This window comes from Nerophis lumbriciformis, linkage group LG34 (genome assembly GCF_033978685.3).
Source record: "Nerophis lumbriciformis linkage group LG34, RoL_Nlum_v2.1, whole genome shotgun sequence".
NCBI lineage: Eukaryota > Metazoa > Chordata > Actinopteri > Syngnathiformes > Syngnathidae > Nerophis > Nerophis lumbriciformis.
In genome coordinates this window covers 25,562,853-25,575,677 of record NC_084581.2, presented here as the reverse complement: position 1 = coordinate 25,575,677, position 12,825 = coordinate 25,562,853, and the positions used below count along the sequence as shown (strand labels likewise).

The following is a 12,825-nucleotide window of genomic DNA, read 5'->3' as shown; positions in this document are numbered from 1 at the left end:
TGACCTGTATGGCTGTTGAACAAGTATGCCTTGCAGTCACTTATGTGTGTCTGCAGAAGCCGCATACAACATGTGACTGGGCTGGCAAGCTGTTTGTACAGGTTGTAGAGGGTGCTAAAGGCAGTGCCATCATAGCACGCCCTTATTATTATTGTTTGGGTGAAAATCAGCAGACATTCGAGAGAATAGTTGCTTTGAAATCCGGGAGTCTCCCGGAAAAATTGGGAAGGTTGGCAAGTGTGATGCTGTCAAGCGGCATTCATATAAAACTCGCGGGCCGCACTAACATTACATTTTCATATTAAGGTGCGGGCCGCATGTCTGAGACCCCTGGTTTATACATAGCACAAAGCAAAAAAAACAACTTTGTATGCAGTGTTATTTCATTTTAAATTTCAGAAGGTTGCCGACCCCTGAACTAGATACTCAAAGCGCTCACAGAGAAGTGAGAACCCATTATTCATTCACTCCACATTCACATTTAGGTGGTGGTAAGCTACATTTGTAGCCACAGCTGCCCTGGGTTGGACTGACGGAAGTGTGACTGCCAATTCTGACCACCACCATTCATTCATTCACCAGTGTGAGCGGCACTGGGCACAAGGGTGGAGTGTCTTGCCCATGGACAACGGCAGAGGCTTGGATGGCCAGAGATGGGGATCGAATCTGGATCGAAACTGGAACCCTCAAGTTGCTGGTACCGTGATAGTAGAGGGATGATGACATAATCCGACAAGGTGGTACACTTTGACAGCCAATTTATGGCAAGAAAGACACAATAAGAAGCATGCCCCTTTTCTACGCGAGGATTATGAGTCATTCTTCATCTAAATGGGAATATATGAACATCCTAGCAGTCAGCATCCCAGTGAGAGCAGGCATTGTACAGTAAGTGATGTTTTATTATGTTTGTTGGCTCTCATGAAGTCTGCAGTGAATAGTAATCAGTGATGCTGTCGAAGCAAAAAACAAACAAGATGGGGTTTTGAAATGAATGCGTCGCTGTACACTTAAAATGAGAAAAATACGTAAATGTTACATTTTATTGTAAATGTGCTTGTTACTACATTACATATATACTTACAGCGTGTGTATAAAACCTTAATGTACGTGTTTGGATGTTTTTGAAGGGCTTTATAGACAGAATAGAACGACTCCCATAGGCTACGTTGTAAGCAGACTTTTGATCACATTTATTTACTATTGAGAATGCATTAAAAAATAAAACGTATGTTTTTATCTTACATGAGGATTGTGAATCAAAGCAAAATTCTAAAAAAAAAAGTGCAGTTCCCATTTAAAATAATTGTACTTAGTTTACAGGAAATAATGGAAATGGATTATGAACATGAAAGTGCAAGGACTTGATGCGCAAATCTTAACATTTAGAATGTAATGAGAACTGCTATAATACAGTGTTACATTATTTACATACACAAAGTTGTATACATAAACTGTTGGCAATTTGGAGTGCAAACTAAGAGAAAATCATATTTTATTCATATTTTAACTATTACGTTCAATAACAATGTAATGTCTGTTCCATTATGACACATTTGGTTCTATTATGACAAAATATGTGATTTCCCGGCAAAAATAGGAAGGTTGACAGATATGCTTCACACACTCCTCGTACTGGAGTTTGTGTGAAGTGAGTGCGGCTCCTACCCCACCTCACTCTGTGTGTGGAGGAGGCAGACAGCACACAGAACGAGTAAAGACACCTCCGCGTCAAGACCTAAGCATTACATATATCGGTATGGCGGTATTGTCGTCAATACATACTGTTACGTACAGATCTGCTTGCCGTACTGTGACGTCTTGCGCAGCAGACGCATACGACAGTAGTGTGTACGCGGAAGCATGGACACCAGTATGTTGTCACAGACCGGAGTTCTTAATAAATGCTTCCTGTTTTAAATACAAGTTGGATTCTTTAAAGAAGCACTCAATACTCAACAATGGCGACGAGGATATCAGTCTGGAGTTAAATCCGTAAGTTTGACCACGTCGGCTAGACTCAAAATGCATAATTTACCAAAGTTTGAGTGCTATAAGGAGCTGGGGCCGAATTGGACCAAGTGGCTGACGGCGTTTGAGCTTTACGCGGACGAAAAAAGTCTGATTTTGGCAAACAACGCGGAGGCTCCGGTAAAACAGAGAAGACGGCCGCTGCTTCTACACCAAGCTGGCACGAACGTGCAGGATATCTTTTCTGCGCTACATGACACAGGAGGACAAGGGACTATGACGCAGCTGTCAAGGCGCTAAATGACTACTTTGTACTGCAGGTAAACACTACATTTGTGCGCTAAGCTTTCTACCTGGTAGCACAAAAACTGGGGAAACTGTGCAGCAGTTTGTGACGAGGCTTCGTCAAGCTGCGAGAGACTATGCGTTTGATGCGGACATTAGTAATCAGATAAGAGATGCAGTGTCGAGCAAATGCACGTTGGAGTGTGTACGGAGGAAGCTGCTGGAGGAATAACGGCTGGCGCTGACACTCGCTCTGGAGTTAGCGGCACTGTGTGAGAGACTGGAGGCACAGATGACGGCGATGAAAGTGGATGGCGCCGAAAAGGGGGTGACGGTGAATCGTGTTTATTCTAAAAAGGAAGGGAAATCCCAGAAATGGAAACCAACACGTTGGTGAGAAGGAAAAGGGAAATCTAACTAAATCTGTTACAGATGTGGACATGGAGATCACCTCGCCAAGGACCCTGCATGTCCAGCAAAAAGACAGACATGCAAAAAGTGCAATGGAAAGGACCACTATGCGAAAATGTGCAAGACCCAAGGTAAAGACAGGCATAATGTGAAATGTGTGGAAACTGAAAACCATGACACAGGGGACAGAGACTATGCATTTACTGTTGATGATGATTCAAACACAGAGAGGATTACATTTGATGTTGGGGGAGAGGATCTTCTTATGCTGATTGACTCTGGTGCATCTAGCAATATTGTTGATGAAAACACATGGGAAATGCTTTAAAGTAAAAGGACAACATTTATTTCCACTAAGGCAGTTAACAAACCCTATATCTATACTAGGGATGTCCCGATCAGATATTTGGATCGGATCGGCTGCCGATATTTGCCAAAAATTGCGTATCAGCAAGGCATGGGAAAATTCCGATCCAGATCCAGTTTAAAACATAACTCCGGTCCGTGTTTTCCAACGCACCGATTTAAATAATACATTCCACTTTTCTGCTGCTCCGTAATTTCCGTTCCGCTTTTTCCAGCACACCTTCAACACATCCACACGTCTGTGGAATCTCACGCAGTTGCTTTTAGCTGCTGGCATTACACGACAGGCTCTTCTCACTCTTTCCTGTGTCTCCCTCTCACAGACAGACAAGCGCACCTTCTTACACACGTCACATACTGTCACGTCATACGTCACATACGTATACGTCCTCTCCCAGCAGATAGGTAGCAGCATGGCTCACGTTAGCTGTGATGCTAGCGCAGCCGTGCGAGCAACGCTCCCTCTAAGGTGCTCGCATATCAAACTCTTTTGGCTGTCTTTTTGACACTTACATCCGGCGCCCCCCTCCACACCCTGGATTATAAATAATGTAAATAATTCAATGTGATTATCTTGTGTGATGACTGTATTATGATGATAGTATATATCTGATAGTATATATCTGTATCATGACCCCGACTTAAACAAGTTGAAAAACTTATTGGGGTGTTACCATTTAGTGGTCAATTGTACGGAATATGTACTTCACTGTGCAACCTACTAATAAAAGTCTCAATCAGTCGATCAAAACACATAGAATCATCATACTGCTGTGATTATATGCATCAAGTGTTCATTCAAGGCTAAGGCAAAATATCCAGATATATATTGTGTATCGCAATATGGCCTTAAAATATCGCAATATTTAAAAAAGGCCATATCGCCCAGCCCTAGTTCAATGATGCCATTTCTGTTTGTCATGTATAATTTTGTCTATTTTGTGTTTATCCTTGAATAAACAGGTCAGTTTCTTGTTACCAACCATTGTGTATTATTCAAACTCCCCTAATTCAGCTGGCTAGTTGTTATCAAGAGTACTAAAACCCTTTTCAACATGATTCTGACAACTAAGTAGGCTAAATAACTTTAAATTTTAATACATGCTCGGATAGGCCAGTATCGGTATCGGTCAGTATCGGTATCGGATCGGAAATGCAAAAACAATATCGGTATCGGATCGGAAGTGCAAAAACCTGGATCGGGACATCCCTAATCTATACTATTCCAAGGAGCCTCATCAAGTAATGGGTGTGTTCAATTTGGAAGTTAAAGTGGGAAAACGTAACACTGAAGCACAATTCACTGTAATAGAGGTAAGGGGGAACCACTTCTGGGAAGGAAAACTGCTATTGAGCTCGGCGTACTGAGAGTGGGTACAAACATAGCAGCAGTGACAGATGGTATATCTGAAATACAGAGACAATACCCCAAACTGTTTAAAGGTGTTGGCAAACTGAACACAAAGCAAATAAGTTTTCATATTGATTAACGTGTGACACCAGTGGCACAGTCACAAAGGCGGGTGTCATTTCATTTAAGGGAAGCAGTAAAGAAAAAAGTGAATCCGCTTCTCGACATGGATATTATTGAAAATGTCGAGGAACCCACACCATGGGTGAACCCTGTGGTGGTGACCCCAAAAAGAAATGACATTAGAATGTATCTTGACATGTGAAAGGCTAATACCATCCAATCCCAATCTAATCCCCAAAGTGGATGAGCTTTTGCAGGGAATGAACGGGCCTGCCATTTTCAGATCTGAATTAGATCTGAAATGGGGTGACCACCAACTAGAGCTTACACCAGAGTCCAGGGCTATCACTACATTTGTAGTGCACACGGGAACATTCAGGTACAAGAGACTCATATTTGGTGTTTCATTTGCCAGTAAACAGTATCGACACGAAGTTGCAACAGCCACAGCGGGCATTGAGGGGATGGAAAATATCTCCGATGACATTATTGTTCACGCCCCAGACTAGGAGACTCATGACAAACGACTTCATGCAGTTCTGAAAAGGTTGGAGGGCTGTGGGCTGACGTTAAACAAGGAGAAATGCCAGTTCAACATGAACAAGCTTGTTGTTACTTTCTCAGAAGGGCATAGGCCCCACCACTTAAAAAGTGAGAGCAATAGCAGAGGCACAAGAGCCAGAGAACATCTCTGAAACTCAAAGTTTCTTTGGTCTAGCGGGATATTCATCCCTTTTTATACCACCGTTTGCTAGCATATCAGAGCCACTGCGGAGGCTGACCAAGAAAGACAAAGCCTTAATATTTGGGCCAGAGCAAAAACACGCATTTAAAGTGCTGAAGGAAAAGTTGGCTCAGGCTGGCACGCTGACATACTTTGACAAAGACGCCTCTACTGAAGTCATAGCAGATGCGGGACCAGTAAGAATAGGAGTAATCTTAGTACAGCAGCAACGACAGCAAATGGTGCCCATATGTTATGTAAGCAGGAGCCTGACTGACTGTGAATGGAGATACACCCAAACTGAACGAGAGGTCCTCGCCTTGGTTTGGGCGTGCGATAGGCTGCACCCCTACAGTTATGGCAAAAAGTTTGACCTAGTGACGGATAACAAGGCTTTGGAGGCCATCTACAGTCCGACCTCTAAGCCATGTGCCCATATTGATTGAGGGGTGCTGCGGCTCCAACCATATGAGTTCAGGTTAATCCACATACCTGGAAAGGACAACATTGCAGATCCTCTGTTACGATTGCTGGGAGAGAGCACGACAGAAGGGGATTACAAGCATGGAGCGGAGAAATATGTTTGTTTTGTTGTCACAATACTCCACAAGCACTGACCACCAGAGAGGTAGAGGAGGCCTCTGCAACAGATGATGAACTCTGCAATGTGCTACACAGAGTGGATGTTTTGACAAGTGCCAAGTGTAAGCGCAAATCGTGTATGAACCGTGTGTCACTGGACAGTTGGTATTAAGGGGGACAAGCATTGTGCTGCCACATGCACTCAGAAACAGGGCCATGGAGTTGGCTCATGAGGGCCACTTGGGCATCGTGGGCACTAAGCAACACCTCAGGAGTACGGTGTGGTGGCCAGGTATGAATAAAGCTGCAGAGAAGGATGTGAGGTCATTTCACGGGTGCCAAATAGAACCCTTGAGATCCACAGCACTGCCAGATGGGTCATGGCAGGACTTAACCACTGACCTACTAGGCCCATTACCAACAGGACACTCGATCCTAGTTTTAATAGACTACTACAGTCGCTATTATAAATATGAAATACTGCAGACAACCACTGCTGAAGAGGTCATCAATAGTTTGGAGAATATCTTCAGCAGGCACGGATTTCCTCTTTCCATTCGTTCAGATTGTGGACCCAATACATGTCTGCACTATTTCAAACATTCAGCCAAGAGAACGGAATTCAGCACGTGAAAACCACACATAAGTTGGCTCAGGCCATTGGTGAGGTGAAGAGACGAAATTCCTCATTAATGAAGAGGATACGCATCACTTAGTCTGAGGGGCTGCACTGAAAAAGGGAGCTACGCAAATATGTGATCGTTTATCGATCTGTTGAGCACAATACGACGAGGAAGAGTCCCGCAGAGCTCCTGTTAAAGAGAAAGATCAGAGGAAAGCTTCCAGACATCATGACACCACAAAGAGACCTGGAGGTCAGAGATGCTGATGCTGGGAGAAAAGGACAGTCAATGCGCCAAACATGTCGAAGTGTGGAGAGAGAGTGTTTTGCATTTTACCTGTCATGCTTTGTTGTGGATTTAAATTGGTGTATTTTGAATTGTGTATGGTGTTTGGACATTTTATATAATGTGCACATATTTCAGTGGACAGGTTGTGTGTTGTGTACCACATGTGTTAACTTTCTGTGTTAGTTTTCGATAATGTGCACCATGGGTGGGAAAGGTTGTCTGAATTGGTACCAATATAATTGATTCTATGGAATGATCAACAAACTTACAAATGAATCAATGATTATAAAAGCACACCACAAAATGTTTAAAAAAAATCTGATAAATAAGAAGGATCTCTCTGGAGGTAGCATGCATAGGCGGGACAAAAAAGTTTGCATTCACCCTGTGATTGGGCGGCCAAAATATGGACCTCCCCAATAATAGGTTTCAAATGATGGGCTTTAGAGAGTTTCTTCGTCAGGGGAGGCCTAGGTAGGCTGTATGCAGGCTACTTTACTAGAGAGAGTATTTTTTCCGCTTTCAAACGGAACATTTTAAACTTTTCAGAAAACATCTTGAGCCCTAGTTACCCCAAACTGGCATCAGCGCAGGAATCAGATGCAGGTACGCTGGTGCTGAGTAGGAAATACTGTACACCTATTGAACTATACTGACAGATGTACTTGATTTGACACAGCCCAAAGCTAAGTACAAATTGAGGAGACACATTTTTATACATGCAGTTTAATCTGTTATCGACTTACTTGTGCAGGCCACAGAAGGAGGGTCAGAAAAAGCTCGGTAGTAGCCATCCTCACAGTCGCAGCGCCAGGAACCCTCATGCTCATTAAAGCTGTGCATCGGACAACGAGAGCACTGTAGGTCCAGGGAGGAAAATTTGTAGAACCCATGGCCACATGCTATAAATGAGAAAGGCAAAACAAGTTCATTTTTAATGCCATTTTGAATGTCCTACCGCATATAGTTATTATATATAGTCAAAACTTACAATCGTGTGAATACACACAATTGTAAGCATTTGACAATGATGATTAGTTGAAAAGTTTACATTAAGCGTTACTATCCAGTGAACTAAAATATGCTCCCATGACTGTATCATCTGAGAATTTATTTTTATTTATTTATTTTTCTGTTGTGGTAGCAGCATCTTACTTTTGGTGGTGACAGCAGAAGTGGCTTTGTTGGTCAGGCCAAAAGAATGTGGCACCTTTAGCTGCTGCCTGGCTTTTAATGTGATTAGTGTGATTTTATCGCATTGATGCCCATTGACCAAATTTGGGGGGTATTTTTTCACATGCTGCAGAACTCCTCAGTGGGGTTACAATCCATGGGCTTTAACCAAGTGTTGAAAAGTAGCCAGCCAGTCACTTTTGCAGAAATTTGCAGTTTCCCATTTTTGCTACGTATATTCATTTTCTTGCTTTCGCCACAGCATGAGGACACAGGATATAATATTCCAAGCATCTGATGTTCTGACTTTGTGCACCGGCCGTAGACAAAAGCCACTTAAAAGGTTCCGTCTGTCAATCATCACATGTACCTTCAATCAAAATTATCAAAAGGGAACTGCACTTCAGCTGTCTAAATAAACATTAATTTCTGAATTAGTTGATCCTTATAATATACCCAGAAGTTATTTTTAAAATTGTATCTCTTTAAACACATGCTGTAAAAATGCATATCCTCTGAAAATATTCTTTATAATAGCCCCAAACTGGAGGATACGTTTTTTAATCAGGATGCAATTTAAAAAAAAAATGTTAAATGAACATCATACTAAGAATGCAAATGATGCATGTGTTTGAAACGGATGATTGATTTAAACATTTATGATATTTGGAAAAAAGCCAATAAGCCCATTAGATGCATAAAAAGATAAGATGAGTGAATTTAACATATTGAATAGATTTTTTTTACACCCTTACAGTAGTTTGAAATTGGTATAGTAGGTAGCAAGTTATGTATAAAGTGTCAGGCAGCTGAAGGAACTCTTGTTAATTTATTGTGGGCATGTCAGAAAACATGAGTTGTGGTCTGTCTTGCTTGTCTATCCTAGGCCACCCACCGTAGGTCACGTAGGTGCCTGCATAAAATTGTTAATTTTAGCCAAGTTAGCTCATGTGGGTTGAAGTGGAGACTGTGACGCTCGGGTCGCATGACGGCGATAAATGGTGTGTTCCCCAAGATGCAGATAGCCGAGGGGGCAGCATGCAGGTAAAAAATTTAATGTAATGTAAATAAACAAAAGAAAAGTGCCGCTAGGAAAGGCAAAGGAAGCATAGGGAAGGCTATGCAAAACAAACAGAATGTTGGACGACAGCAAAACGTACAAATAGTGTGGAGCAGAGATGACGTCCACAACGTATATACATCTGTGTAGGGATGATGTTCGTAAACCGGTTCTCCCGATGCTTCGATAACAAAAGAACCGATTCCATGGATTCAAATTCCTTTTTGAGAACCGGTTCCCGTTATCAAAGGCACTATACCGTAATTTCGGGACCACAAGCATAAAGTACAGTACAGTTAGTAGAACAACTGTGTTTTCCGCCCCCAGGCCCCCCCCCTCCAATCTCATGAATTCGGAGGTCTCAAGATTGGCAAGTATGCATTAGACTCAGTTACAAACGCGACAATGGAAAAGTCAAAGGAACTCAGCACCATACTAGCCAACCTTGAGACCTCCGATTTCGGGAGGTGGGGGGCGTGGTTGGGGCGGGGGGCGTGGTTAAGAGGGGAGGAGTATATTTACAGCTAGAGTTCACCAACTCGAGTATTTCATATATATATATATATATATATATATATATGAAATACTTGACTTTCAGTGAATTATAGCTATATATATATTTATTTATTTTATTATATATATAAATAAAAGAAATACTTGAATTTCAGTGTTCATTTATTTACACATATACACACACATAACACTCATCTACTCATTGTTGTACTTGAAAGTACAATGCAATACAATTCCGGGGCAATGGCACCTATCAAATACACAGTAATGAAAACAGTTGTTCTACTAACTGTACTGTGTGTTATGAGAGTAGAGTATGTGTGTGTGGCCCTTTAATAGGTGACAGCATGTGAGGTGAGTGACGTCAGTGAGTGTGTGGGCGAGAGAAGAGAAGGAGCGATATCGTAAGTGCGGGGAGGGACTAGTTGGTTTTGTGTTGGATTGGCTGTGTGCAAGCAATCAATAAAGCAAGATTTGCAACTAATCGCTGGACTCATCATTCACCCTAAAGTCGTCCGCTGTGGAGACCCACTGCCGGGTAAGGTGAAGGGTGTTGCCCCGAGCATACATTGGCCCTGGAGAAGTGTCTCCCCTGCGCTCTTCAACAACGGTCTCGTTCTTCTGCTTCGTCTCCTTGTGTGCGCACACTGGACTCAGGTCCGCATGGAGCTGGAGGGGGCGTGGCCTCCAGCTCCGGCTGAATTCCGGGAGATTTTCGGGAGAAAATTTCTTCCGGGAGGTTTTCGGGAGAGGCGCTGAATTTCGGGAGTCTCCCGGAAAATCCGGGAGGGTTGGCAAGTATGCTCAGTACAGATCTGATAAAACGAATCATTGACTTGAACAAGTCAGGAAAGTCACTGGAGCCATTTCGAAGCAGCTTAAAGTCCCAAAAACAACTGTGCAGACAATTGTTCGTAAGTATAAAGTGCATGGCAGTTTTGTCACTGCCAAGATCAGGAAGAAAACGCAAGCTATCACCTGCTGCTGAGAGAAAATTGGTCAGGATGATCAAGAGTCGACCGATAAACTACCAAAAAGCAGGTCTGCAATGAATTGGAAGCTGCTGGAACACAGGTGTCAGTGTCCACAGTCAAAGGTGTTTTGCATCGCCATGTACTGAGAGGCTACCATGCAAGAAGGAAGCCCTTGCTCCAGAAGCGACACCTTAAGGCTCGTCTAAAGTTTGCTGCTTGGACAAAGATAAACCTTCTGAAGGAAAGTTATGTGGTCAGATGAAACAAAAATGTAGCTGTTTGGCCACAATACCTAGCAATATGTTTGGAGGAGAAAAGGTGAGGCCTTTAATCCCAGGAACACCATTACTACTGTCATGCATGGTGGTGGTAGTATTATGCTCTGGGCCTGTTTTGCTGCCAATGGAACGGGTGCTTTACAGAGAGTAAATAGTGCAATGAAAAAGGAGGATTACTTCCAAATTTTTCAGGACAACCTAAAATCATCAGCCCGGAGGTCTTCGGCGCAGTTGGATGTTCCAACAGGACAATGACCCCAAACACACGTCAAAAGTAGTAAAGGAATGGCTAGATCAGGCTAGAATGAATGTTTTAGAATGGCCTTCCCAAAGTCCTGACTTAAACCCCATTGAGAACATGTGGACAATGCTGAAGAAACAAGTCCATCTCAGAAAACCAACAAATTTCGGTGAACTGCACCAATTTTGTCAAGAGTGGTCAAAAATTCAACCAGAAGCTTGTGGATGGCTACCAAAAGCACCTTCTTGCAGTGAAACTTGCCAAGGGACATGTAACCAAATATTAACATTGCTGTATGTATACTTTTGACCCAGCAGATTTAGTCACATTTTCAGTAGACCCATAATACATTCATAAAAGAACCAAACTTCATGAATATTTTTTGTGACAAACAAGTATGTGCTCCAATCACTCTATCACAAAAAAATAAGAGTTGTAGAAATTATTGGAAACTCAGGACAGCCATGACATTATGTTCTTTACAAGTGTATGTCAACTTTTGACCACGACTATATATATATATATATATATATATATATATATATATATATATATATATATATATATATATATATATATATATATATATATATATGTGTGTGTGTGTGTGTATATATACATGGACACACATTCTCATTTCAATGTGTTTTTTTTATTTTCATGTAAATTTACATTGTAGATGGTCACTGAAGGCATCAAAACTATGACAACTATGAAGTGAAAACCCTTTCAGGTGACTACGTCTTGAAGCTCATTGAGAGAATGCCAAGAGTGAGCAAAGGTTGGCTATTTTAAAGAAACTAGAATATAAAACATGTTTTTAGTTATTTCACCTTTTTTTGCTAAGTACATAAGTCTACATTCATAGTTTTGATGCCTTCAGTGACAATATACAATGTAAACAGTCATGGAAAAATAGAAAACGCATTGAATGAGAAGGTGTGTCCAAACATTTGGCCTGTGCTGTGTGTATATATATATATATATATATATATATATACACTGAGACCAGGGCTGTTGGGCTAGAAAAGGTTAGTGATTACTGCATTAGCACTTGATTCAAAGAGAAATCAATCAGGCGATTGCTACTTTTATTGCTGTCGACATGCAACCCTTTTCTGTTGTGGAAAATGTAAGATTTACTGCGGACACTTGAGCCCCGTTACAAGATTCCTTCACAAACCTATTTTACCGTAGTTCCTGTTTTGTACAACAAGACAAAAGCCCAATTAGAGATAGCAGTTTCCATATTGCACCCACTGTTACTCTGCTGCTAAGAATGCACCACAGAAGATGGGTGATTTATCAGATGCATTTATTTTATTTTAATATTAATTTTTTTTACAAGCTTTCTGTTTTATATGGTGTTAAGTATGCACAGCAGAAAAATGAGGCAGGTATACCTGCACCGTATACCATCCCGCCATCCATTTTTCTACTGCTTGTCCCTTTCCGGGTAGCGGGGGGTGCTGCAGACTATCTCAGCTGCATTCAGGCGGCAGGTATTATACACTCTGGACAAATCGCCACCTCATCGCAGGGCCAACACAGATAGACAGACAACATTCACACACTAGGATACCATCCCGCCATCCATTTTTCTACTGCTTGTCCCTTTCCGGGTTGCGGGGGGGGTCAATTTAGTGTTGCCAATCAACCTATCTCCAAGTGCATGTCTTTGGAGGTGGGAGGAAGCCGGAGTGCCCGGAGGGTACCCACACAGTCACGGGGAGAACATGCAAACTCCACACAGAAAGACCCCGAGCCCAGGAATCGAACCTCGGACCTTCCTTTTGTGAGGCACATGCACTAACCCCTGTCTCAGCGTGCTGCCTGCACCAGATACATTTAATTTAATTTAA

The 12,825-nt window shown here is 42.1% G+C and overlaps 1 protein-coding gene across 3 annotated transcripts in view; it reads right to left on the bottom strand.

Moving 5' to 3' along the window:
• Positions 1–12,825, bottom strand: part of epha7 (eph receptor A7) — a 205,492-nt gene that overhangs the window by 140,338 nt on the left and 52,329 nt on the right. For all 3 annotated transcript variants that reach the window (XM_061927748.2, XM_061927749.1, XM_061927750.2), the window contains exon 4: positions 7,471–7,626. In XM_061927748.2, the coding sequence (XP_061783732.2) occupies positions 7,471–7,626 (156 nt within the window). The remainder of the gene's footprint in view (positions 1–7,470; positions 7,627–12,825) is intronic.